Below are 26,363 nucleotides of genomic sequence, written 5' to 3' on the forward strand. Positions count from 1 at the left end.
CAGACATAAAAGGACCAAACACAGATTTCCTGTTATTTTATTAATGCACATTCCTTTCATTCATCTCATTTGAGTTATGTTTTTTGTATTGTTAGATTTGTCTTTTTTTAAAGTATGATAGATATACACGCTAGTAGCATTGAATAATGGCAACATGCTGCTGCTGCTGTGCTCCTGAACACAAATCCTCTCACTGCTTGTATGTGGTGGTGGTGGTTATGATGCGATTATAACTGACTTGTTCTAAACTACAGCTCACCATCAGAGGACTACAGTCCTGGAACTTGTATAATCCTTTAGGTGGTCCGTCACTATGTAAACCGTTTTCTTGTGAGTCGTCATGGATTTTGTTGTGTTTTGTACACTTCGTTAAACCAATCAGTGCAACATCGTGTCGGCATTCAAAAACACCAATGGACAGTGAAGACCAAAAGGTAGTAGGGGTGTCTATAAGAGAACCCCTTAGCCTAGCTCACAAGCTGCAACATAAACATCTGTGAACAGTGGCTTTGAAACGAAAAGAGGTGAAACGTGAGGAGAAAGCAGAAGAGTGGAACAGACGCTTCCTTCTTTTCTTGGGGTTTAAGGTTAACACAGTGAACTGTTGTTGATCCATCACACAGAGTACTTGTCAGGTTTTGAAAAAAAGTGCAAAGGGACTTGACACTTTCCACTTCTGCACTGCTAGTTTTACTCCACCAGCTACAGTAGCCTACACGTCGACGCCACTTACAATAATCCCATCAGGGCCAAGGTCACTTGAAAACAAAGCACTTCACTGTAAACAATCAAATCTTGAACAGGTCACATAATTCAGTCCAACACAGACATCACCTTACTGCTGTACATCCTGGGCTTTCAGTGTCGCGCCCCAGAGTAGCATGTGGCACTGTGAGGTATAATGGTATAATGGCATTATGAACCTGTGATATGATAAATTCACATGACATTGTTTCAATGTTAAAGACATGACAGCAATGAAGATAATGAGCTATTGCACTGATGAGAACCTCCGACCTTCAAACACACGGGACACGGCCTTAGTCATCGAATCATTCGCTGAATCAGCGGCCTCCTTCATGAACAATGTGCTTCGATTCCAACTTTTTCCTGATTGTAAGATCCCTCACTGAAATGTGCTTATGTATTATAAAATAAGCATTTTGCTCATTTTATATTAGCATAACACTTAACAGCAATTCAACTTTAATCTATTTTAGATTTAATCACCAATCAGCCTCAATTTGAGCATATGTGAGAGGGCTCAACATCAACACCCTGTCTCCCTCATTTGCAATAATTTACCATGTAAGTATGTACTTTAGACAATGAAAAAGGAGACTTTGATACAGCAATCAAAACCCATCACAGGCTTAATATACACAACAAAACATAAGTGTTGGTTTGTGCACATCTCTTTCTACACCCAGCAATACCTATGTATGTACCGTGTATGTACTACTACAAGCAAAAGCTTGAGTCAATGAGATTCCACAACTTTTCTATAAACGAGATCTCAGTGTATGAGACAAAAATGCATTCTTCACCTTTTAGCTCTCTGGGACCAAAATTACTACAGCATTAAAAAAAAAGAAAAAAGAGAACATTGAATATTTACAGCTAACGGTAAAAAGAGAGTGTACATTTATGTTACCTGTAGAAGAAAAGCTTGTGTTTTAAAGCAGGAATACTGCTGCACTGTGTTTTTGTTAGTGCTGTTATTGCAAAGTGAATAGGGCAAAGATTATGGGTCAATTATGCGTGCAATCTCCAAGAGCACTGCTCTAAAGGAGAGGTTCAGCTGCTGTTGTCATTAGATAGAAAAAAAAAAAAAAAAAAAGGTTCAGGATGTTGTGAGGGGCTGTACAGTAACACCACTCCTAATCTTCAGTTTCACAGTTGTGAAAAATGCTTAAATTTAGATTTAGATGCACCATCCTGCAAAGTTACTTGGAATCCACAGTCAGATCATCACAAGACTGTAGCATCATTCCTTCTTCCAATAGTGTCGAATAGTACCAGAGCATATGAGTGAGGAGTGCAACATTGTGTGGTCAACAGCACTGAGTCATTACAGATGGAGAGGTGTCCCCGCACCTCTTTTACTGCCCCCACAGTGGGGCAGCTACACAAACATCTTCAAAAAGTGGGATTAGAGTGGGACCAAAAACATGTCCTGGAGACATCAGTTCATCTCAGTGTTGAAAAAAAAAAACAAAGATTATACACCTTCCCTGGGGATCCAATAAATCAACAGTCTTGTCATTTTATCATGAATCTTTTATCAACACAAACAGATGTTGTATCTCAGTATGTTGTGAGACAGCTTGGCTTAGACTTAATCTTCTAATAAAGGCTGTCCACTCCCCATGCCTTCTCTAAGACTTCCTGATATACTTGAGTCACTGCTTATGTTTCTGTGACAAATTCAATAAAAGCACTGTGTCTGCCGCTGTCCATATTCCCATCCCCCCGTCACTGTGCCTGCGTCTCAGGGTTGACACGGTCCTGGAAGATGTACAGGTTGTTGGTGGCTGCTATGGCAATGATATTCTCAGACGGGTGCCAAGCCATGTGCAGGATTTTCTTTGTAAAGTCCAGGCTATCAACGCCCACGTCTCCACGGCGACGCTTGCCACCAGTATAGACACGCCGGGTCCGCAGCACAGCCCGAGGCTTGCTGCTTTCCCGCCACGCCTCAAGGGTTACACCTCTGCCCGTCTCCCTGTCAAACATCCGGAAGAAGCTGTTGTACGCCCCTGTCATGATCACACTGAGGAGAGGAGAGGAGAGGAGAGGAGGTAAACAAAACTGAAGGCACCAAGATTGATTCGATGTCTGCAAAGCTTGTCTGTGGGATTGATTTAAATGTCGTATACTGGTGGAGGCAGAGCATTTAGAGAATCACTGTAAGAAGAGACACACTGCCGAATCCCACCTTCCTTTTACTTTCAAATGTACTTAATTACGCTTTACTTTGTCTATCCTTCTCTCACTCACCTGTCTGAGCTGTTCCAAACACACTCAAACTTGTCAAAGATGCAGTCGTTTTCATAGAGGGAACACAGCTTACTCCTTAGGTATTCATGGACCTGGAGATGATGCAAACTTAGTTTCAGGGCTGGATTCATATTTGTACATGGCAGCGCAGTGGATTTAACACTACATCTCTCACAAATGGATTCCAGTTTCATCTCGCATTGTCTTCCATTGTCTAGAATACATTTTTGCATATTACCTGCATGCAGTATCATACCAAACTTTAGGCAAATCATGCAGCACGTGGCATCTCAGGGGTGCAACTAAGAGAGTTGCTTTCAATTGTTTTTCAATAAATTAAAATAAAAAGAAACGCCAGAAAATGGTGGACAAAATGGGATGACACCTGCAAACTGCTTGTTTTTTAAATAATCAGCAGTCCAAAACCTAAATCCTATCATTTCTATATTCAAATTTAAGTACTATAAATATGGAAAAATAATATATAATATGTTAGTAATATGGAAAATTTGAAAATCTGGAGCTGGAACCTGCATATGTTATATGATAAATTGACAGTTAACCAGATAAATGACTTCAACTAAGTAATAATTTCACAACTAAAATTCATATACTGTAACATTTTCACAGATGACCAAGCAACATATGACTAAAAGCAAGTAAGAAACTATACGGTGCCAAATGCTACTCTACATGAACCAGATTTAACATGGCAGGACTCCATTCAATCAGCACAGCAAACAGAATGCGACAAATAAAGGTAAGACAGAAACATGGATAAGGAAAATGTGTTATTTCACCTGGTAAGTCTCCACGGGGCCCTTGTCCATGTTCAGGTCCCACACCTTGGCGGTGAGGTAGTCTCTGGTCAGCAGATAGCGTCCGCTGTGGCTGAACTTGACGTCCGACACAGAGGAAATGATCTCTGAGAAGAAGGACCGGCTCCCTGGATCCTCGGGTTCCTCAAACACTGGACAAAGACAGAGGAGTTACTGTAGGTGGATCACATTAATTATTAACAAATAGTCTGTGTTGTAAGCCATTATCATTCATACAAATACGATAGACAGTATTGCCATCATTATAGTCTCATAGACAGCATGCAAACTGTGACTTTTTTTGTCCCTAAACTCCACAACATTGCTCACATTTAGTGTGTTTGTCACAGAGTGCAGAGGCTCTCATGTCACAGAGGCGCAGGGTGCCCTTGCTGCTGCTGTACACAAACAAGTGGCAGTGGTGAGGGTGGAACTCTGCTGCTGTTATCACCTCCGTCAGATCCTCCATGTTGGCTGGTTTGATGTCCACAATATCTGAGAAGAGGGTCGGTCAAGGAACAAACACCACAGATGCACACAGTGTTATGATTGTATTCATGTTATGGTATTTCTGCAGGGAAGAGTCGTAATGCACATCCTGAGAGGAAGGAATCACATGGAGAAAAAGGAACATTTATGCTCATTAAACATCTTTAGTTGCTTTTTTAGTTTGAAGATAAATGTTTAATTTTTTGTATTACCAACATGTTCCCCTTGCTCGCACCTCAATTCTTAATCATAATCGAAAAACTGCACCCCAACCAACCCCCAATACGCACACACACACACACACTGATCCTCTCCCTGTTCTATTTGTGGTAGTCCTGTGTGGTTCAGCAGAAAGTGTACTGCTGAGTGAATTATTTAAACTCTTCTTCCATAGATGCCTCTGCGATTTTCTAGGTCAGCTTCCAGTTGAATGGGAAGTCACCAAATGCACTGCATCCAACATGCTACACACTGCACTGAACACATCCTCCGAGGTGTTACACGGCACTCTAATCCAAACATAAATCCAAACATAAGTGCGCTCTTTCCATCAAAAATAGATATGGGATGAATTCAGATGAACAAGAACGTGAGGTATATTTCTACTGTATGTCTTTTTTAAGTGGTTGTTTGGTATATTTATGTATGAATTTAGATGTATGGTTTTGCTAGTTTCATAGTGGCAGTGGTAGAAGACTGATAAACACAAACTATACACACAAAGTGGATTTCAAAGTAGGGTATTTCTCCAAAGGAACATTCCATATTCATGCACAATACATGTGAATCTTCTTCGGCATCAAAGAGCATGCATATGCATGTTGGCACACTTGCATGTGGTGCACATCAACACTGTTAATTGATGCATTCAAGTTATGCACATACAAAGTAACATAGTAGTGACATACATAGGATTTAAACTGTATATTTCAATATAGAGATTCACTGACAAAAAATGTCATTTTCTCCAACCAAAATGTGATTCTCCTTTAAGCAGCATAATAAGCATTCATTTTTTAGGTTGGGAAATGATTCAAACGGATGCGAACAAGAATATTACTGACTCATTATAACAAATTTAAATCAGCAGGGAAAGGCTCAGTGACATACACATATACACCGCTTCCACTCTTCTTCCTCTGTTTTATATATGTTCCAGAAATTGTTTTTTGCATAAAGATTATCCTAGGATGATTTGCTCGTTGCAATCGGCCCAATAGTCAATTTTGTACTTGCCATGTCAAATTGGAGAATCCTCCTACAGCGACAGATTAAGGGGATAAAGAAAAGAAATCACTGTTATAATCACTGTTATAAAGGATACTGAAGCTGCGGTCCGTGATGCCCAGGTGCCACATATTGATGCGGAGGTCATCAGCAGACAGGTACGTCTCCCCGTCACTGTTGACTGAGATAGAGTTGACATGGTAGGTATGTCCATTGGCGAACACTCGTCTGGGACGGACTTCTACCATTAGATCGGTAGGTTTCAGCACTGGCACCTTAGGTAGAGAAAGCCAGAAGATTAAAGAAGGAAGCAGGGAAGGAAGGAAGGAAGGAAGGAAGGAAGGAAGGAAGGAAGGCAAGGAAGGAAGGAAGGCAAGGACAGGATTAGAGGACATGACAGTCATCGATCACGAGGGCAAGAGCACAAAAGCAAGACAGTGAGCTTGCCAATCAAATGTCAACCTGATACATATTTGACTGACCAAAATAAAAGTGTGCGTGTGCATGTGCAGGTGTGTCAGTATGGGTTTGTGTCTGCCTGTGTACCTGCAGAGAGGTGATGGTAGAGATGTCCTTGAGCCGTCCCTCCTCATCTTTCAGGTTGTATCCCTCTGGTCTTTTGTCTCTCTCACTCACCTTCCACAGTTTAATGGTCTTATCTGCGACAGGCAGAAGGATTATCACACCAGAGGAAGTTGGTTTAGTTCAGTGGAAAAGGGGACTGATAATGATTCCTTGTGTATTTCTTTTTGGCAGATTTAAGGCAATCCAGATGATCTGTTTTCTCTAGTGTAGATGAAAGTTACACTTTAAGGAAACAAACTACTTTTCTTGAAAATTTGATCCCTAACATTCATGACAGGAATATAATTAAAGCACAGGTTGAAATCTGTGGCTTTCACACTGGCAGGGTGGTGCCACCATGGTAACCCCAAATGTGAATCCAATGACTGGCTTAATGTATTTTTATCCAACCTAGATGATAAATGATGACATCAGGCTGGCATATTGCTAGAAACTGGAAGTGGGTTTTTACTGTACGTTGTGATACACACCAACAGAAATCCGTGCATATTCACGGTTGATACTTGATACTAGTTGAGTTACATCCCAGCTGGGAACTAGAAATCTGGATGATCCTCTGGTAGAGGTACACACTCCATGTCACTGAAGTCTCACCATTTGTGGAGAGGAGGAAATGTGCAGCGTTCTGCTGTGGCAGCCATCTGATCTTGTTAATTTTCTCTTCAATCTCGAGACTCTTCAGGTAGTCAAAGTCCGGTTCATGGCTCTGGAACGTGCTGTAGACATTGTATTCCCCAGAGTCTCCCGTCTCCCCTGGCTCGTCCGACTCCCCTTTAGACTGTCCAGGTTCAATGGTGAAAAAAAAACACAGCTCTGAATGGACATTTCTATGTGTAAAGATACAGTACAAAGACTAAACATTTAGAACACATGAAACTGACCTCAGTCTCTCTCTGGAAGATGACCACTCGGCCACCTTTATCCCCCGTGGCCAGCAGGTCCCCCGTCTGGTTAAACTCCACCGTAGAGATGACATCAGCTGGGAGGGAAGACAGGAAAGTAGGAGGCAATTAAGCGAAAGAAGTATAGAGCGAGGGAGAGAAAAAGAGAGAGAGATGACAGTAAAGAAAGGATATTGAGTGGGCACAGACAAAACGAGGGGCAGAAAATTAATCATTTTACTTTTGCATCCTTGGACTCTAACCCATAAATCAAACATGCATCTGTCATAGGAGAATACGAGGGCTAACATTTAAAGCAGCACCAACAACAAGTGTCTCTCTCTGAGTGTTCAGTCAGGTTCATGGAGTGATGAATGTCATCATCCATTCCTCTTATCCAGCAGTGCAGGGGTAATGCATCCATGAAGCTGAAATGAATCTGTTCCATCATACCGGCACATTATCCGACACAGAGACATATCTGAGACAGCCATGACACACCGTCTGTTCTACCTTCAGTGACGTAGTCTCGCAGGAAGGTGTGGTTGATTTTGGGGCTCTCAGCGTCCTCGCCCATCTGAAGCTGAGGGAGGGTGACCCGCCAGCGTGCCCGTCCTGAGGGGAAGGGTCCAATCCGTGCTCTCTCTCCCCACCCAGGCTCCGCCCATGCTGCTCGGGCCTAGCGGAGCGGCCTGGAACAAGGCATCCTGGGAAACCAGCCGGCCGGAAAAGGAGAAGAGGCGTGAAGAGGGGATGGAATGGAGATGGGAGGAGAAATAGTGGGTTTGAGGAAAAAGGAAAAGGAGCGAGAGGGAAAAAACAGATGCAGGAGGATATGAAAGAGGAAATTGGTGAGGTAGAGGATGTGAGGCAGGGGGAAGTAGATGGAAAGGCTGGTGATGAGGATGGTTTAGGAAAGGAGAGGAGAGAGCTGTCATTAGGCAGGCTGACAATACATGCACACAGCATGCCAAATGGTGTGACCTTTGTTAGACATTCAACACACTCATTATCAAAGACACACATGGGCAGACGCATGAGGCCTAGTCAGCGCTGAATCAAATCCCAGAGCTGTAGAGTGGAGGAAAAACAACAAACACCTCCAGCAGGAAAACAAAGAATATAAATCCTTGCATATGAATACAGAAGCAAGTACAGGATGTAGAGCATGTGAGAATGAAAATATCCACTGCAACATTCACTCTGCGTAGCTCCGGCAGTGGTACTAAAATGCTCCCAGGGTGTGGTAGTCCTCTCTGCCTACTTTCCAGATCCCTGCTCTCACAGACACACACACACACAGACACACACACACACACACACACACACACACACAAAAAAAAACTGACACACACACACATACACACACACACACGCACACACACATACACACACATGCACATTTCTCAGATAGTCCTTGACGGAGATCAGAGGAGAATGCGATGTCTTGCCTGTGCTGCAGGAGGAAGGGAGATAGGCCTCAGCACACCTACCAGTCTTCCTGCTGCTGCTGCTACGGCTGCTGCTGCTGGTGCTGCTATCTTCTCTGGTGTGTGTGTACGTCCTCTGCTGCAGTGTGCTCGAACAGGCTTACGTGTCTGTCGGAGGGAGAGGAACAGGGGGAGAAAAGAGAGAGCAAGGGTGGCGGTGAGAGGAGGAGAGGCAAAGGAAGAGAAAAAAGAGAACGAGAGAGGGATAATGAGGAGGATGGAGGTCCGCTGCCTGCTGATGCTGTGGAACTGATTCCGTGCAGCATCCACTGTGTCATGGCAGCCTCCTCCTGGAGCAGCCAATCGCAGCGCAGCTGTCACTCGTGGATCCACCCACTGCAGGTGATGAGGAGTGAGAGGCCAGCAGAGGGAGCAGTTAAACACTGAGTGGTGTGTAGTCAAGCAGTGGAAAAAAAAATTCAGAACAAATTTATTTTTTGGAAAGGAAGGATTTGAATAATAGAGCAATGCTTTAAAAGGAATTAACTATTCACAGGAGTTACCTGATGGCTCTGTGGTTCCAGCTGCAGACACAGCAGTGTTGTATGGCAGCTTCTGAGGCTGTTTGATAAGGCTTTTCTGATCACAGCACTGACCCTTTGTGACCTCTGCTCCTCTCTCTTTCTTACATGGATGTGATGCCCCTCATCATGTTGCCACTTCATGTAAACTATCCACAAGACAATTCAATTAAACAGAACTTCCCATTCTTTTCCTTCTAGTACTTTTTTTAAGCCCACATGTTCTACAACACTTATACTGTGACATGTGTCATACTTTTACTGTGGATATGTGCATGTTTAAAATGTATGGAAGGCCTTAGGTTGATTTTAAAATAATTTTTGAGGGATTCAGATGTCACATTATGCAATATTTTAAAAATATCCAATTCAATCTATTTATCTGTAATGTTACTCGCCAGTATTTATAAATGAAAAATCTTTACTGTGACACACATAGTAACACTGAACTAAACCAAAAATATTGTCACAAGAAGAAGCAACAATTCTAAATGTCTATAATGCAAAACTGCAGTATCTCGGTTTGGTAGGTAATGACTTCATTTCCTGTTCATTCATTTTTTCATATAGATTATTCACAAGATGTGACTGAAGGGGACACTCAAGTAGCCTATGTATTTAATTGTAATGTTATTGTACTATCGTTTGTATATTATTTGTGTTTTTATTGTTTAATTTTGTGTATTTAAATGCCTATCTGAGGGCACTTCAAAGTATGTTAGGCAATAAATGTCGTGATATTAGTTCATATGGCCTAAATTTATTTCTATACAAGTCTAAAATGAATAAAATGTATCTGGAAACTCGGACCTTTTTCAGGTAGCCAGAAGCACTTAGTAAAACTAGTAGGACTAACCAGCCATTCAATTCATTGTGCAACAAAGCCTGAGTTAATTAGTTCTGTAGTGAAATTTAAATCGGATCCCTTTAACGAATAAACCTGTGGGGCCAGTTCAGCTAAATAAAGGTCAGGGGATTACCTTGACGCAATCGTTTCCACGGGCTCTTCCACTAACAATTAAGCTCTCCTCTCTGGCACGGCACTTTGAGTCTGCCTCACTTCCTGTTCACATGGCAGGGGTTTCTCCTACATAGCTTATCGGGCAAAAAAAAAACCAAAAACCTGAGTTTGATCGATCTTTTTTCGCTTTACCTGAGCGAGGGGATGCCCTGCCTCCACTCGGAAGCGCTGCAGTCCATGGAACCTGGCCGCGCAACTCTCGGGGCATCTCTAGCCGCTGGGACCGAGGAGTCCTTCGGCAGGGAAAGGGTGAGCGAGCAGCCCATGGGGAAGGGAATGGGCTGGTTCTTCTCCCCGCTGTGGAGCCCCCGCTCCAAGACGCGTAGCAGGAGGTTTGGAGATGGTATGAGAAGCGACCAGGTGGAAGCATGGTTGGATGACCACTCTGACTTTACGAGGGCGTACTTTTTACGCAGAGCTTCAGCGTAAGATATTTTTTATTGCATTACTAATGACAGCTGAGAATGAAAATGCATTTGTAAAACTGTGCACTTATTGCTATTGTTAATGACTTTGAACTGTCGCTTTAGAAATATTAATGGAATGAAGCAATGCATACAATTTAATTTCCACAAAAGCAAATTGTATGTGTTTTGATTTGTGCTTTCCCAGCAAATTAGTCATGTAGCTTGATGTGTCTTGTCTGTGACTTCAGGGTCAGTGGTCATCAGGCAGAGGGAGCTCCACTGCTGCCCAGCTTTCCCAGGAGCAGCTCTGATCACTCTGACCTGCTCATGAAGGCTCGTCATCGCAGAACTTCATCTCCACTGACCAACTCACACCTGAACATCTCATCTTTAACAGACAGGATCAAACCCCTCGCCTCCAATCTCAGTGCCCCTGACTGGATGGATCGTTGCAGTCCAGATGTATTGGGCAATCACTCACCTTGCTCTCCACGCTCCCCTCGTTCCTCCCGCTTCTCTTTTTCTCCCTGTCGTCCTCTTTCTCCCGGTTGCCCTTGCTCTCCTGACTTGTCCCACTGTCCTCAGCTTCTGCATCCAATTGCTATAAACACTGCAGCCTGTGGCCATGGTGAGGGCTGCCCATGGATGATGGAGCTACTGAGAGGGGGTCTCAGCTGGATGAGTTCTGTGGCAGAGCTCTGCCAGGGGGCTGTCCTGCATGCTGGGGAGTTGCTGGCAGCTGAGGTCTGCTCCCTCTCTCTGGTAAAGAAGTGTGGTGGAAGGAGCACCTTGGAGGAGGTGATTTCCCCAACAGTGTTGGGATGCCTGAGCGAGGGCGACATCTGCAGCCATGCGCACCTGGATCTGCTGAAGGGTATCATGGGATGTGTACTGGCCACAGGGTCACCAATGAACCTGAGAGACACATCAGAGGTAAAAGCATAAACTGGCACATTATTTGTAGATGGCTCATGACTCTGCATTCTGTTGTAAGGTCTGCTTAACACATAACAGACGAGTTTCTACACATGACAAAATTGTTAGTTTTCTCCAGGGCCCAGGTATTTTAGATCAGAAATGAGAACCGTTCATTAAATCAGCCTGCTATTTCCTGACAACCAGTTTTTTTAGATGATGACAAGGAGTTTGAGGCCATGTCAGGGAGTCCCAGATGGACCATGTCTTCTAATCCTTTTAGCTACTTCTTGCGCTGATTAACCTCTGATTATTGAGAGGGTGATGTTCTCTACTAGGCTACAGTGTGTTCTTCCCTTGCACACATGCCAACGTACACACACCCACAAAAAGAGAGAGGACAGCACAGCTCTTTAGAGGAATTACAGGAGGTGCCCACATCACCCCTCCTTTTCGCCATCACCAATGTGATTAGGAATCAGTGCCAGTGCCTGGCAGAGTCTGACACCAGGTAATCCCTGGTCAGGTGCGTGTGGATGGGTAGTTCCTAGTAACCTCTGACAACAAGGTTAGCGAGAAATGTGGATATTCCTGGCCGGATGAGTCTAAAGCAGATGAGCAATAGTGATCATGTAGCTTAAGGACATATGAGTATTAATAAATTGTTGGTGAGATTTTAATGTCTGTTGCTTCCAAATTACAGAGGAATTTTAACACACAATAATGCAAAAAGCATCTTGTTAACGAAATATCATGAGCAGTGACACATAATCTGTTCACCTCCTCAGGACCCGAGGTTCGTCTTAGATGAAAATCGATCATCAGACTTCAAGATCAGGACTGTTTTGAGCGTGCCCATCAGGAAGCACAGGGGAGAGGTAGCATTCCTACATTCCTATCATTTCTTCATTTATTTCAAGAGGCGTGTGTGTGTGTGTGTGTTTTTTTGTTTTGATGTATGATTTGATCAGTAAATATATGGATGCTCTCATTGTTTTTCAATATGTTTTCAGTGTTTCAATGTTTTCTGTTGTGCACAGGTGGTAGGTGTAGTGGTAATGACCAATAAGAGAAGTTTAGGAGATGGATCGGTTTCTGCTTTTACCAGCATGGATGAAAAGGTGAGGACCTGGAGGTTCTTTAATTTTCTAACAAAGCTAGATATTAATTATGAAAATCTTAAATTTGAATTTGGTTTGGCCAGGTGCTGTCCAATCATATGGATGTGTTGGGGATGGTCCTGGACAATGTCCAGCTGTACGAGAGCTCCAGACAGGAGGCCAAACGCAGTGAGGTAACGTTATAAGACACGATCCAGCTGCATAGTCACGTGTGCATATCAGGATTTGCTGCTTTCTACTGTGGTCATATCCTAAGAACCTGTCACACACTGGTACACTAATACTAACAGTATTTTATGCTTTTGTGTCAGGCCTTGATTGAGATGGCACAGGTTTTGTCAAAGGAGCATCATTCCTTTGAGGTTCTGCTGAGTAAGATGGCTGCTACCATCATGCCCTTCACACATGCCCAGTACTGCACCATCTTCATCCCCAGCTCGCAAACCTCGGTCATCGCGCAAGAGGTGTGCTTATTTGTTAGATTTCGTCGTCTGTTTATTTGGTCATGCATCACATCTTTCCAAACTTATTTTCTGTTCCTCTGGTGGTTTTATTTCAGGTTTCATTCTCGCGAGTGATACACCTTGAGTGCGAGGAGCTCGGATCAACCTGCCAGATCTACAGAAGGTACTGGCCTGCACTCTGCCACAAGTCCTCATCGACAGTTTACATGAACAAAACCAAATGATATTTTCTTACATTCTCGTATGACATATCCTAAAATGGTTCCATATCATTTTTCAGGGAGCGTGACATCAGTGATATAGATCCATCATATGCCCTTCGAACTCTGGTCACTATGGCGACACTTAATATGTCGGAGAGTTCTGAAGGATCAATGAAGAGCCTCATCTGCTGCCCTGTTAGAAACGAGAGGTCTGAAAATGTTATCGGTAAGTTACTCTCTGATATGGCAATGGTCATTTTATATTAAAGAACAGTCACATTGTACTCATGGTTTCTTATGCCAAATTATTATAAAGTCTGTCCCTTCTTAAAACACACATCATTCATGCTCGCTTCAGTAAACATACTAGATGCTGTGTGGTGTTGACAACCTAAAAAAGGAAGCTATTTGTTAGGTAATGTGATTAGGACTATTAGGCAGGGATTTAATTTAACCCTTGAAAACTACCATATGCTGATAAACAGAAGAGATACAGGCAGATACAGTTCTCTTATACTGGTCCTACCAGAGAGCTGACACAAAGACTAAAGATGTGAAGCCTCTGAAAACTCCTCATACTACACATCTGTCATGTCTCTGTTTCTATATTGTTTCTTATAGCGGTGTGCCAGCTGATGAACAAATGCAGAAGAGACTCAGATGACATGGAAGCCTTCAACAAATATGATGAGCGTCTACTGGAAGACCTGGCAGTGTACTGCGGCCTGGCCCTGCAGTACGCTCAGGCCGTGCAGATCACTGAGGAGCGAAGGGCCAGTATAGAGGTCACACAGGAGGTGGGAAAACTACCTTACCTTATTAGCGTAGCGCTCATATCTTTGGCTTATAGTCAAAGGAACCCATTTAGGCGTTAAAACACTGTGTTTATGTGTGTTCATTCCTCTTTCCCGCAGGTTCTTGCCTATCACATTACAGCAGCAGAACAGGAAATCCAGGCATTGCAGGTGATTCTTCTCCTCGCCTCTCTAATTAATTAAAAAATTAATTGGCGTCATTGCTAATGTACAACTACTGCTCTACCCACTTAAACATCTTTATTTGCTGCTGTCATTGTCTGTGGGTGTCAAAGGTGACACCAGTTAGATGTCTTCCCTGACCTGTGTGTTGTGTGCGGGAGGTAGGGAGAGGGTTGGTCCACTTTCAGCTCTACTTGTGGGTGTGAGTGATTGGATATCTGTGTATCAATGGCTTTTGGTATTTTGGTTTTCTGTTTTCAGGAGGTCACCATTCCTTCTGCTAAAGAACTGCACATTCTGGACTTTCATTTCTCTGATTCTGGCCTGCCAGAGGACCTCACCACACAGGCCACCGTCCGTATGTTCCTGGACCTCAATTTAGTGCAGGATTTTAAAATTGATTACAAGGTAACTGACCTGCGAATAATTTGGCTTCTTGGCAAAAGCAGTCGTTCTGGTAGAGAATATTTGCGCTATTGTTAAACCATGGTGCCAGTGTTGTAGTCAAGTCACTAAAGTCCCCAGTGTCTGAGTCCGAGCCAGAGTTAGAGTCTGAGTCGAGTCCGAGTCGAGTCCGCATTACCTGAGTCTGAATCATCAAGGTTGAGTCTGAGTCGAGTTCCAAGATGGGCTCAAGTGCTAGTGGCATACAAATGAAAAAAGCACAAATGACAAAGCTGTCATTTCAAAGTGAGTTAATTTACTGTATGTCACATAACAGCCAAACAAATGCACTTCTAACAAAAAAAGTCTAAATTCTCATCTCCAAATTCTGTGTCCGAATGCTGTTAATGCTCAACTCTGGGTCTGAGTCTAAGTGATCAGTGCTCAAGTTCAAGTCCTGGACTCGAGTACTACAACACATGGTATTACCAGAATATGGATTAGAGATTGGTTTCATTTAGTTTAATGATATGCCAAATATTCCTTTTCTTTTTCAACATGTTGCGGGTTTTGAGCTGTTAATCTGTTGGCAAATCGCACTAGAAATTGAATTGAGATCATGATAAATGATCCCTAAAAAATACTTATTATTACCAGTTATTTAACACCTTTTGTAAATGTCTCTTCCCCTCAGAGTCTGTGCCAGTGGATCTTGACTGTGCGCCGTGGTTACAGGAACAACGTGCCTTATCACAACTGGAACCATGCGCTGTGCACTGCGCAAAGCATGTTTGCTATGCTCATGGCCACAAACCAGCTCCAGGTCAGTGCATGCATATGTTAATGTGAACAGCTGTCACTACCAAAAAACTGGCATATTTAAAGACAATAATATATGTTTTCATATACCTTTGCATGCTGATTTTCATTTTTATTAATAAAACAATTTTCAAAATTAGTCTCAGATGACCAGAACGTGCTAACGTTTTAGCATGGCAGTGCTAGTGGCCAGTGAGCAAATATAGCACCGATTATATTTTTTATAATTATTTATATTATATAACCATAATAAGCTAAATGTTTAAAAGTGGCAAGAATTTTAACAGGTATTTCTAATGCCTCATTCAAATATAGTCAGGAAAACATACTCATGATGCATTTTGGTGACTATTCACCATGGGTAACTGTATCAGTAGCAGTTGACAGTTGACAAATGTATGACTTGATACGATATGAAGTCTTGAGGTTTAGCCATTGTAAAGTTTGTGGAAGAGTCATTCGAGGACTGCAGGGTTTCTGCAGTACAGAGCACTCTTAATTATTTGAAAGAGGATTAATTTTAGACCTTTCTAAAACCTCTTAGCTGCTCTCCATGGGGATCACACACAGGCCTAAATCTCTGCTTAACTGACCTCTGCCTCTCGCTTGTTTTAGCCTCTCCCGCTATTGACACGATTAATTGTGACTGTGAACTATAGTGTTGTGAAACTAGTTACTTCATCCGGATTGATGTAGTTAAGGAGTTGGAATGACACTCAGTTGATAGAACACGTTGGCATTTGTGTCATTTGTGTCATTTGTTTATTTCAAAAGTATTCGTGCACATTTGATTAAAGTGTGAAATGTTGTATCCCCATATTCATGAGGTTTTCCACATCTTTAGATTCTTGGGTTCAATAAATCACATCTGTTGTGGTCTGCTGTGGACAGAAATTAACTTCCAATGTTTGCATTCTCACTTAAGATTTTTCCTTTGGGACATTTTAATGGTCTTTTGGATGTAGGTTATTTTGTTTCAGCTGTACATCATCATCCATATTGTGACTGACCTCTTAACCTCTAAAGTGGAGTGTTGAGGTCCTCTCACTTCCTTTCTTTTCACCCAGCTCGGCAGGTTCAAAGCAATACACTATCTTCATATCCTGTATTGTGCCATTTTTTTCTCATGGGTTAATTCTGTGGAAGACTTTGTGACATAGTGTACAGTCATTTTATGTACAGTTTTTTATCCTTGATTAAAGATCCTTGACTTTACACATAAGACAGAATGTGTGGCTGTGCCTTCCCCTTCCCTTACTTACTGTTTTTAAAAAATGTACCAAAAGAAAAAAACTTCAATGTAAAGACTTTCATTTTTTTTACCTTTAATTCGCTGTCTCTATCTCTTTCTGTTTGTATCACAGACTATTTTTTCCCGTCTGGAGATCCTAGCATTGATGATAGCCACTCTGAATCATGATCTCGACCACAGAGGAGTCAGTAACTCTTATATACAAAGGTACATTTTGTTTGATATTCAAATTGATATACATGGTTATTTATAATGTATATGTATTTTGAATAATTTATATATTTCCATATATTATTTTGGTTATTTATATCAGTTGTTAGTCACTGCTTTCTTATATTCAGTATAATCTCTCTCTCTCTCTCTCTCTCAGGAGTCAACAGCCTTTAGCTCAGCTATATGGACACTCTTCTCTTGAGAACCACCACTACAATCTGTGCCTCTTCATCCTAAACAACACTGTAAGACCTCAACCATTCATCTTTTCCTTCATTCTGACCCATTTCTCATTTTTCCATCAAACTATGAGTCACCTGTGTGTCAGAATGTACATCCGTGAGCTGTGCCATTGCTCTCTATGTCTTTCTTTCTCTTTACCTTAATCCATTTGTTTTTCAAATTCAACTTTATTTACATGACGCGCATGCACACAATTTGCCAAAGCAAAGATAGAGAGATGTATTATTGCATTAAAATATTCCTTCAACTGGTCTTTGTTCTTTTGTTTTCGAGTTACAGTCAGTGGAGAGAGAGAGAGAGCTTTTGTTTATGCCCGACTGCCTCTGCATGTATCTGGCGATCACTAAGTCTGCATGCCACCTTCACTGCCCTCTCTCACTCTGCATCTCTCTCATCTTCTCCCAGGGGAGTCAGATTCTCAGCGGTCTCTCTGCAGAAGACCACAGGACTGCACTACACATGATCAAAAGGGCAATCCTCGCCACTGACCTGACCGTGTACATGGAGTATGTTAAAACATAAAATGTCAAAGTACCTGTAGGTCAAGCCGTGTGTCAGACCTGTTTAAACTCACATGATTTGTTTGTTTTTTTTCGTGGCTGTGTTTTTAGGAGAAGGAATGAGTTCTTTTCTCTGGCTAAGAAAAGCAGAGTGAGCTGGAAGAATGAGAAACAAAAAGAGCTGTTAAGGTGAGAATGAAACAAATGAATAGCAGGGACATATGATAATGATGTGCAAGGGGGCTGTCTTTTAAGATATTTATTCACCCCCGCAGTTCGATGTTAATGACGGCTAGTGACCTCTCTGCTATCACAAAGCCTTGGCCTGAACAAAAAAGGGTAGGTCTCACAAAATACACTTCACACGTCATCTCTCGCTTCATCACAACCTTAACCTCGCTCTTTTATCCGAAACAGATTGCCAGGCTGGTTGCCATGGAGTTCTTCGCTCAAGGGGACAAAGAGAAAGAGGAGTTCAAAATCAAACCTATTGTAAGTCTTGCTAGCAAAATGCTAAATCATAAATCCTGAATTAATTAAAAACATCAGTGTTATTCATCGCAGCAGTCACATCATTTTTATCACACTTTTCTGTCTGGTCATATTGATCCTAAAATAATTCTTTTACCTCAGTGATGCAGCCTCTTTTCATGTTGGGGAGTCCTTCAAGCAGATTTGAATCCCAGTTACATTCTCATTGTTAAATTTATACTACATCACTTAACCACATTACCCAGTGGATGTCCAACCTTGATAACAATAGAGAAGAGACGGAGAAATATGTCCAGCTGTCGTTTTGCTGTTCAAACACATTGACTGGTTTGTCTTCCAAAGGGAATATTTGTTGTGATGGTCACGTCACGGTGACATCAGGGCTGATTTTATCTGTGTATATTTCTTTCCATATGGCCTTTATACAGACTGCACAAAGGCTTTTCATGGATTGTTATTGCCTCTCAGGTTCCACTTTGAGAACCACAAACATACCATCTTTGGTCAACTATGTTTAGTGAACTTACGATGTACAACATGGTGCTTTATTTTGTAATATAAAGTCTGATTGATCTTTTCTCTCTATTTTAGCAAATTAACTTAAATGTTCTTTGTTTCTTTTAGGTTTAAAGTAAAAAAAAAAAAATGTAAATAGCTATAGTTTTTGTGTGGACCTTGATCTGGCCTCCTCTCAAATAGTACTACTGTTATAACAGCCAGTTTACACTCCCTCTTCACTAGGACATTATGAACAGAGAAAACAGCACCCGCCTGCCATGCATGCAAGTTGAATACATCGATGAGATCTGCTATCCACTCTACAAGGTGTGTCACTGCTGCGCACTATATGTGCATGTGAACCATAACAATGTCCTCGCTGCTATTCTATTCTTTTATTCTCCGCTCTAATTGCCGTTTTCTCTGTCTTTGTCTCTGTCACATGTTTTTTCTTCACTATCTCTGTCTCTTGCACAGGCTGTAACAAGACTGTTTGATACCTGCTCCCCGCTGCTGAGTGGCTGTAAGAAGAACAGAGAAAACTGGCTGCGTCTTACTGAGGAAGAAAACAGCGAAGCCAATGAGGAAGAGAGACAGACAGAGGAATAGAGGATCGGACAGAAGATGAAGACACTTAACGTTGGCAGCAAAAAATAATTTTACCTACAAACGCCAGTTTCTCTCTTTCCTCTCTTGGACTCACCTTTACTAAACATTGAATTTGTGTCTTTGACTACCAAATGTGTTAACAGGATGTACAATAATCTTGACTAATGTAAAAATGCTGCAGTTATGTCCTAGACAACTGGCTAAAAGAATATGCTGCAGCATGTCCTACTGTATATAAACCATGTCAGCAGTGTCAAGTCTCACATTTCCCCACTTTTAAAAGATGAAACTGTGAAAGTCTGCAACATGGAGTTGATCATTCTCACACCTCATATGTATGTTTTATGAATGTACAGTATATCTAGATTTGCAAATGCATACTAAGATTTGTAAATGTTTATCCAGATTTGAAAATACTTAAAAGAAAACTTACGTCTCAAGTCCCTTTGTTTATGTGTTCCCATATATTTATCAAATCAGGATCTAGCATTTTGAGATTTTTTATTTTTTACATCCAACATTTGATTCACTGCATTTTCTTGTTTTGTTTTAAAGACCATGCAATACTCAGAGACAGAGACAAACTATGAACCACTGCCACAGGCCCACACTGGTCTATGACACTGTGCTAATGCAATTAAATGTACACAGTCAGAATTGCTAGGTTAGCCAGAAAATCTGCAAGAGTGCGGACAAGAAATTTTGTGTTATTTTCATGAAAGTAAAAAGCTACAGGGAAATCTATTGTTCACCACACATATTACAGTATATATTTTCAGAACAGTATCCTGTAATGCATTACAGTATTATCGCAAACCTTATCAGTAGAGCTTTTTTGCCAAGTAGACATATTAATTCTGTTTGTGTGGCAGTTCAGTATTTCAGTATAATCCTACATATGCATTATAGCATGTGATGTTTGAGCCACCATGTAGGACCAGTGTTGTTTAAAAAGCCTTATACATTTTTGGATTTTCTGAAAATTAGATACCTACTGCGTGCTGTGAATTTCTTGGTGCACTACTTTTCAGCGTTTGATGGTTGTTCTGACGTATTCGTTTTTTTCTTTTTCTTTTTTTTTTCTTTTTTTTACAAATTTTTAAATCTTTAAATTGTAACAAATAAATTTGGTCATTGAGCCAGAATGCCAAGAACTTTAGTTAACATTCACTCTTACATTGATTTTCAGCACACACTTTCATCACCATGATCATTTCCAATTATATACTTTATTTCCGGTCCTCATAAACTTACAAAATGCTACAGACTGTCAGCTGCAGTCAGCATCCCCGGCCACAGGGGGGCAGTAGTGTACTTTAACGCGGCGCGGTTGCTGCGGAGTCCGACCTGCAGAAGAAGAAGTCGACGAAGAGAAAAGAGGAAGAAAAATGACAGGGCGCGCAAAAAGAAAACCCAAATCAATTCAGGTAAATTTACGCTGTTTTCACCACGTTGGTTGGGTCCCAGACATTTCCGTTTCAAGCAGTGGTTCACCAGGATAAAAGCTGTGTTGCGTCTGGCAACAGTAGAGATTAAGCGGCTTCTGTTAAACGTTGTGGGCAGAACAGTTTGGCACACGCTGTGTGAGCAGCAGCGGTCAGACGACAACATGGCAGCAGTTCTGCTGACTGATGCTGCAGAGCTGCTCGTGCAGTGACGTTCACAGTTTATATCATAACGTTTGAAAGGTGATTGCATTACACCGCAGACTTACACAAGTGAGAAGTGCTGAGTCATAACGGTATATCTGTTTTAGCGATGTGAGCTAGCTTTAATTTACCTCTCTGTGGTCTGCTGCAGGGAAGCGTGGGTGCATGGATTTGATTCGATTCGTGGTTTGATCCCATAAAGGCCAAAAATGAGTGCCCTTACTGCTAACATAACTTGTGTGAGAGCTCGGTCCCTTCATACTCCTCTGCCGGTTTTAACATACAGAGCACTGACCATAGCTCTTACTTATAAGGGCCTTATGCAATGCAGTTGCCAGTTTATCGATTCAGTTCAATAACAACTGTGCAATAAATCCTGCCTTTATGGTATTGTTCAGTTTGTTCAAACTGTTTTTGAGAGGCGTTGATTCAACTTATGTAAAAGCTGCAGTTTATGATGCTGCTGATTTTGTGTTATACTGAAAGGTATTTTTCTGATATTTAGATTACCCTCGTTGATATGGAGGTGATGATAACATTTTGGAAACAACTGCCAGTCAGTTTATTTCGTTGTCGCTTGTGCTAAAATGTGTTAGTTATAGCTTGGTGTACTGTATAGACAGTATAACATACTTGTCTCTCCTACAATACATTTCTTTAGGAGTCAGGTACAGGCAATAGGGATTCGAAGAAAACCCGTACTGATGAATCCAAAGCTGTGCCATTGTCAAAGGTGGATTCAGAGCAACGGGATGAGATGGTGCAACTGTACAAGCTTCAAATGCCAGAGGACCTGTACCACTTCTGGGATTTCTGCAAGGAGCTTTGTCCTGACAACCCCCGTGGTACGCTGTTCTACACTAACACCATATCTTTTTACAATAACACTGATAGGGCAGAAGGTGCATCTGACATTTAATCAATTCTTCTGTATGTAGACATAGAGGAAACAGGATGGAGCCACTGGGATTAGTGATGCTTAGCCAATGGAAAGTCTGGATGGATGGGCTGGATGCACAAATACACAGTACCAGCCCAACATCTGAGATAACTCTTTACACAAGTCTGTCTGTTTGATGTTGCCTTTATATTTGCCAGTTTAGCATGAAGAAGCAGTTTCATGCTCATCATCACCACCAAACATTTGAGATGCAAGGACAATAAAATTATGGAAGCTTTCCAGTTTAATTATCATTATAGTTATTTGTTAATTATCTTTCCAAAGTTGTGATGTTCTGCGTTGTTCAGGAAGATGACGGCCCTGAACGTGGTCAACATAAGCAGACTGTCTCCTTGTTTTCTTAGACCATTTGCTTGAGCTTTCTTAGGTTTTGCATCCGTTTGTCAGTATGTCTGCATGTCGTATCAATGTATTCTTTTTATGAATGTTAATCTCTATAGGTGCACTGACAGACGCACTGGGTTTGCAGCTGGTTGGTCCCTTTGACATTCTGGCTGGAGCTCACAAAAAGTCAAAGAATCCTCAGCCTAATTTCCATCTTCACTGGAGGTATATTTATGACCCACCAGAGTTTCAGACCATACTTCAGGGGAGTGAGAACAGCCAGCATCACATTGGCTATTACAGGTATAGCACACAATGAAGTATTCGATCTGTGCTGAGTCAGTATAAGTGCTATTATTCCAATGTTACAGCTTGCACCAGACTTAGCCTACTAACAGGTACTGTACCAGCTACAGTGAGAGAACACAGTCTGGCTAGTGAGGGGATGTTTATATGGAAACATGAGTTGTTCTGATTTATTTTTACTGGATTTGATTTTTCCCTAAAAATCCACCAGAGATACTCCAGACTCCTTCCCTTCGTTTGTCGGGGAAAATGAAGCCAAGAAGGGCTGCACTATAACACAGATGGGGGACAACTTGTTTGCTGCTGTCCTGTGAGTACTAACTACCACATATTCACCACATAGGATAATATGATATATGATCATCTGCCTTATTGCGTGTGTGCATCTTCACATGTGTGAGAGCAGAGGAGCATTATTGAATTAGATGTTTTTTCCTCATTATCTTCCCCCTTCCATGTGTGTCTTCTTACCTACTGTTGATCTCTTTGTTCCCTCCTCGGTCAGCCTGTGTCTGTTGAGGAAGAGGAAAGAGAGGGGCAGCAAGAAAGCAGGGGGAGAAGCTTCAGAAAGCTTGGAGGCAAAACTGAGAGAGAGGGCTGAGACTCTGGGTTTGTGTCTAGAGCAGAAGACCAAAGGCATGAAGCAGAGGGACAAGAAGGTAGCTTACACAATGGAGAAAACTATTTTATTTACCCACATTATATTGATTTTAAAACTCACTTGTAACTCTTCTAATTTTTTACCTCATATGTTGTCCCTTGGACTGAAAATTTAAAGCATTGCAGTGTATCAATTCAATACTGTGTTCAATTGTGTTTGCCATATGATGCAAGTTAGTATGTAGAGGACACCTGCAAGTACACCCCAAGCATTTGAAATAGAGTCTATGTTGGTTTCATGTGTATAACCTTATTAGTGTTTTGGACACATTGCCAGCCCCGTCACATCCTCCTATCCTCCATCCTCCTTCCTTCATTTCATTCTCAACCCACTGCGTTGCCATAATGCAATAAAACTAGGCATCCATTAATTTAATCACAACCCTCTTGCAAAATGGAGCTCCAAACCGTAGTAGCATTTGGCAAAAATATGAATAACTTATTTTAAAGTGGTGATGGTCGTGTGTTCAAAACAACAATATGTTTGACTAAATAAGGTGCTTCAAGTTGATACGAGACAATGAGAAACCTCTTGTCACACCACAGGTGGTTACCAAGACGTTCCACGGTGCCGGCATTGTTGTGCCTGTAGACAAAAATGATGTAGGATACAGAGAACTGCCAGAAACGGATGGTGAGCCTACGTACACATAGTATTAAACCTTGGTGATCATCAAGGGGCCCTTGCCGCTTTTGTCTTTGGTGATTCTTCCCTCGATTGTTCTGTTTCTGATGTGAGCTCATGATTTCATTTTGATTTCATTTGAGCAACTTTGTGAATATTTATAATAGTCCACCTTGAATGACAGATTGCATGTTTAAAAATACTATTACAGTTGAAGCTGTTTTTAGTTTTGCTTAAATGGAAATCAAGTCTGTTAATAATCTAAATTCATGGTTTTTCTTTGCATTTTTTCCCCTCATTATTCTTATGTACCTAGCTGGTCTCAAAAAGATCTGCAAGGCAATTGCTGAAGCGCAGAATGATGACGAGCGTGTCAAAGCCTTTGGACCTCTCCAGGAGATGATCACGTTTGTTCAGTTTGCCAACGATGAGTGTGACTATGGCATGGGTTATGAGCTAGGAATAGACCTCTTCTGTTACGGATCTCATGTAAGTCTCAGAACATGAATAATTATCCTTCCATACTCCCACTCTGATATTTCACTTCATTACACCCAATGTCTGTCAATTGATTTTGTAGTAATGTGACTGGAAGAAATTTATTTATTGTTCTTTGGTTTCCTGCCCCCCACCCACCCACCCCCCACACCCTGCCCCACAGTATTTTCACAAGGTAATCAAGCAACTTCTGCCTATGGCCTACAGCTTGCTGAAGAGAAATTTATTTGGGGAAATTGTGGAGGCCCACCTCTCAAGCCGTAGCCATGACAACCTGGACCAACTCTCTGCACATTAAAAAAAAGACTCCGAAGTTAATTTCAGTTCTTGTTCTTATAAGCTTTTCCCACCATGTGTCTTTGTCTTCTGTTGTTTGTCATTGTTAATGTTTCTTGGTGGTTTTGGTGCTGCTGTCATTGATTGGAACCAGTTCAATGATATTTTGTTTGTAAAAGGTAGATGTCTAATAAAGTATTTTTATATTTTTACCTGTCCAATTTTTGTATGAAAGGTGGTCTCAGTGAATCCTTAAACAAACCTTGCGTCTAGATTATGCAGCAGCTGTTGTGTATACCGTCCAGCAGTTTCATTTTTAGATTTGGATCATCAAAGAATATATTTTGCTGTTGGTTTGGACACTGACAAACCAACAGCAATCTTATAAAAGATTGTTTGTAGGACAGGATTGTGTTTTCGGTGTAATACCTTGCAGTGGCGACAGAGGGCAGTGTTTCCCATAAAAAAAAAAGTATAATGACATGTTTGTGAAAGACATCCCTACCTTGCCAGTTGAGTCATCGTGTCCCAACAGTCATTAGCAGTTATTTACACTGATCAGGTAAACTACATATAGAATAGATCAGATGGATTCAGTTTTTCATTTAACCTGGTAACTTGTGATGGTACTTAAATTGGAATAATTCTTTCCAGAGTCATCCTTACTGGAACCATACTTCCATACTGGAAATAACATAATCAATTATGCTCTCCTCAGGAGCATTGCTGCATCAACCTTTATAGGCCTCCCGGTTCCTATCACATACTGTCAGAACAACACAGATTAGATGGCGTCCTCATTATATGTTGCACAGAGACCCATAAAGCAATCGATTCTTATGTGCTATAATCCTTCCTAGCAACAGATTTTGTGTGATTTGTCGAAATACTTTATTTAGGAAAATGCACCATATTTGCACATGTAAACCCAAAATAATAAAGATGTACCATCTAGATTTTGAAACAAGCCTCTCTAAGTTACAAGATGGGGGTCAAGATTACATAATAATGCATTTGATAATTGATAAGGAACCAGCACACAGTGAATCAAGCGCTTTTGGGGCAGTTGCCCACTTTGCCTGGTTGGTAATCCAGGCTTACTCCATACCATTCCCTATGCACCTAAAGGGTAAAGTAAAGTTTTTGTACCTATTATCCAGGGTTTAGTTTTTATTTATTTAATAATTTTTTGATCTCAAAGATGTCTGCATTCTACCTGGACAATAATAAAAAGCTTGCCTGGGTTGAAACCAATGTTTAAATCCAATACTTCCATACAATTTCCTTTGAAAAATTTAATTATTTTGGAATGAGCAGCCATGAATCTGGATTTATCTAAGTACAGGGCAAAGGAACACCCACCAAAAATCAATCACTTTCATAACTGATTATGTTAAATGTGCTTTTTAAATAAAATGATGAATTCAAAACAAGTTAACCTTTGCTGCAATTCTGGTTAATCCTCATTCTAATATTATCATCTTTCACTCTGCCTTTTAAATAAAAGGTAAATTAATATAGTATCTGATCTGGAGCAATATGATCTACTCTGAAAACGAATCTAGATATAAACAATGACAGTATTTTGCCAATTCAACATAATTTCTCATCCTCCTCACCCCCTATACTCGAGTCCTGCTTGGTTTTTAAATGTCTCCAAGACATTGTTATTGATTTTGCCCTGTCAACTCCCATTAAATTTGTAGTTCAGTGAAGAGACCCAGACCAAGGTGAGGGCATAAGAATACTAAGAGGGAGATTACATTATGTAGGCCCGGTGTGCCTGGGCTGTGATAATTTCCGACTTGTGTAAGCAATTTTACTTTTCTTTCTTTCTTTCTTTCTTTCTTTCTTTCTTTCTTTCTTTCTTTCTTTCTTTCTTTCTTAAATCATCATTTGAAATAATGGACCACACTGTTAACTCTCCCGTCTGAA

General features: G+C 41.3%; 3 protein-coding genes across 3 annotated transcripts; 2 read left to right on the top strand and 1 right to left on the bottom strand.

Moving 5' to 3' along the window:
* Positions 1-21: 21 nt before the first annotated feature.
* ppp2r2ca (protein phosphatase 2, regulatory subunit B, gamma a) lies at positions 22-8,731 on the bottom strand. Its single transcript, XM_023419111.2, has 10 exons — positions 8,494-8,731; positions 7,514-7,893; positions 7,001-7,098; positions 6,714-6,897; positions 6,081-6,193; positions 5,632-5,809; positions 4,149-4,313; positions 3,801-3,970; positions 3,001-3,092; positions 22-2,773 (listed from the first exon to the last, which is right to left on the bottom strand). The coding sequence occupies exons 2-10, from the start codon at positions 7,575-7,577 to the stop codon at positions 2,476-2,478; spliced, it is 1,362 nt and encodes a 453-aa protein (XP_023274879.1). The 5' UTR covers positions 7,578-7,893; positions 8,494-8,731; the 3' UTR covers positions 22-2,475.
* Positions 8,732-10,072: 1,341 nt separating this feature from the next.
* Positions 10,073-19,569, top strand: pde5aa (phosphodiesterase 5A, cGMP-specific, a). Its single transcript, XM_023419115.1, has 20 exons — positions 10,073-10,457; positions 10,688-11,372; positions 12,143-12,232; positions 12,395-12,475; positions 12,559-12,648; positions 12,787-12,939; positions 13,035-13,102; positions 13,220-13,368; positions 13,764-13,939; positions 14,057-14,107; positions 14,381-14,527; positions 15,198-15,326; positions 16,687-16,781; positions 16,945-17,032; positions 17,436-17,536; positions 17,642-17,719; positions 17,806-17,869; positions 17,948-18,022; positions 18,764-18,847; positions 18,998-19,569. Exons 1-20 carry the CDS (start codon positions 10,177-10,179, stop codon positions 19,127-19,129), a joined length of 2,817 nt encoding a protein of 938 aa, XP_023274883.1. The 5' UTR covers positions 10,073-10,176; the 3' UTR covers positions 19,130-19,569.
* Positions 19,570-20,482: 913 nt separating this feature from the next.
* On the top strand, positions 20,483-24,640 carry hpf1 (histone PARylation factor 1). The gene is made up of 8 exons (XM_023419070.2): positions 20,483-20,556; positions 21,440-21,623; positions 22,180-22,366; positions 22,581-22,679; positions 22,875-23,028; positions 23,576-23,663; positions 23,971-24,143; positions 24,316-24,640. The coding sequence occupies exons 1-8, from the start codon at positions 20,518-20,520 to the stop codon at positions 24,448-24,450; spliced, it is 1,059 nt and encodes a 352-aa protein (XP_023274838.2). The 5' UTR covers positions 20,483-20,517; the 3' UTR covers positions 24,451-24,640.
* Positions 24,641-26,363: the final 1,723 nt, after the last annotated feature.

The sequence above is a fragment of the Seriola lalandi genome, unplaced genomic scaffold, assembly GCF_002814215.2.
Source record: "Seriola lalandi dorsalis isolate HSWRI2012SDOR001 ecotype SW California unplaced genomic scaffold, Sedor1 jcf7180002054591, whole genome shotgun sequence".
In the NCBI taxonomy this organism is placed as follows: domain Eukaryota; kingdom Metazoa; phylum Chordata; class Actinopteri; order Carangiformes; family Carangidae; genus Seriola; species Seriola lalandi.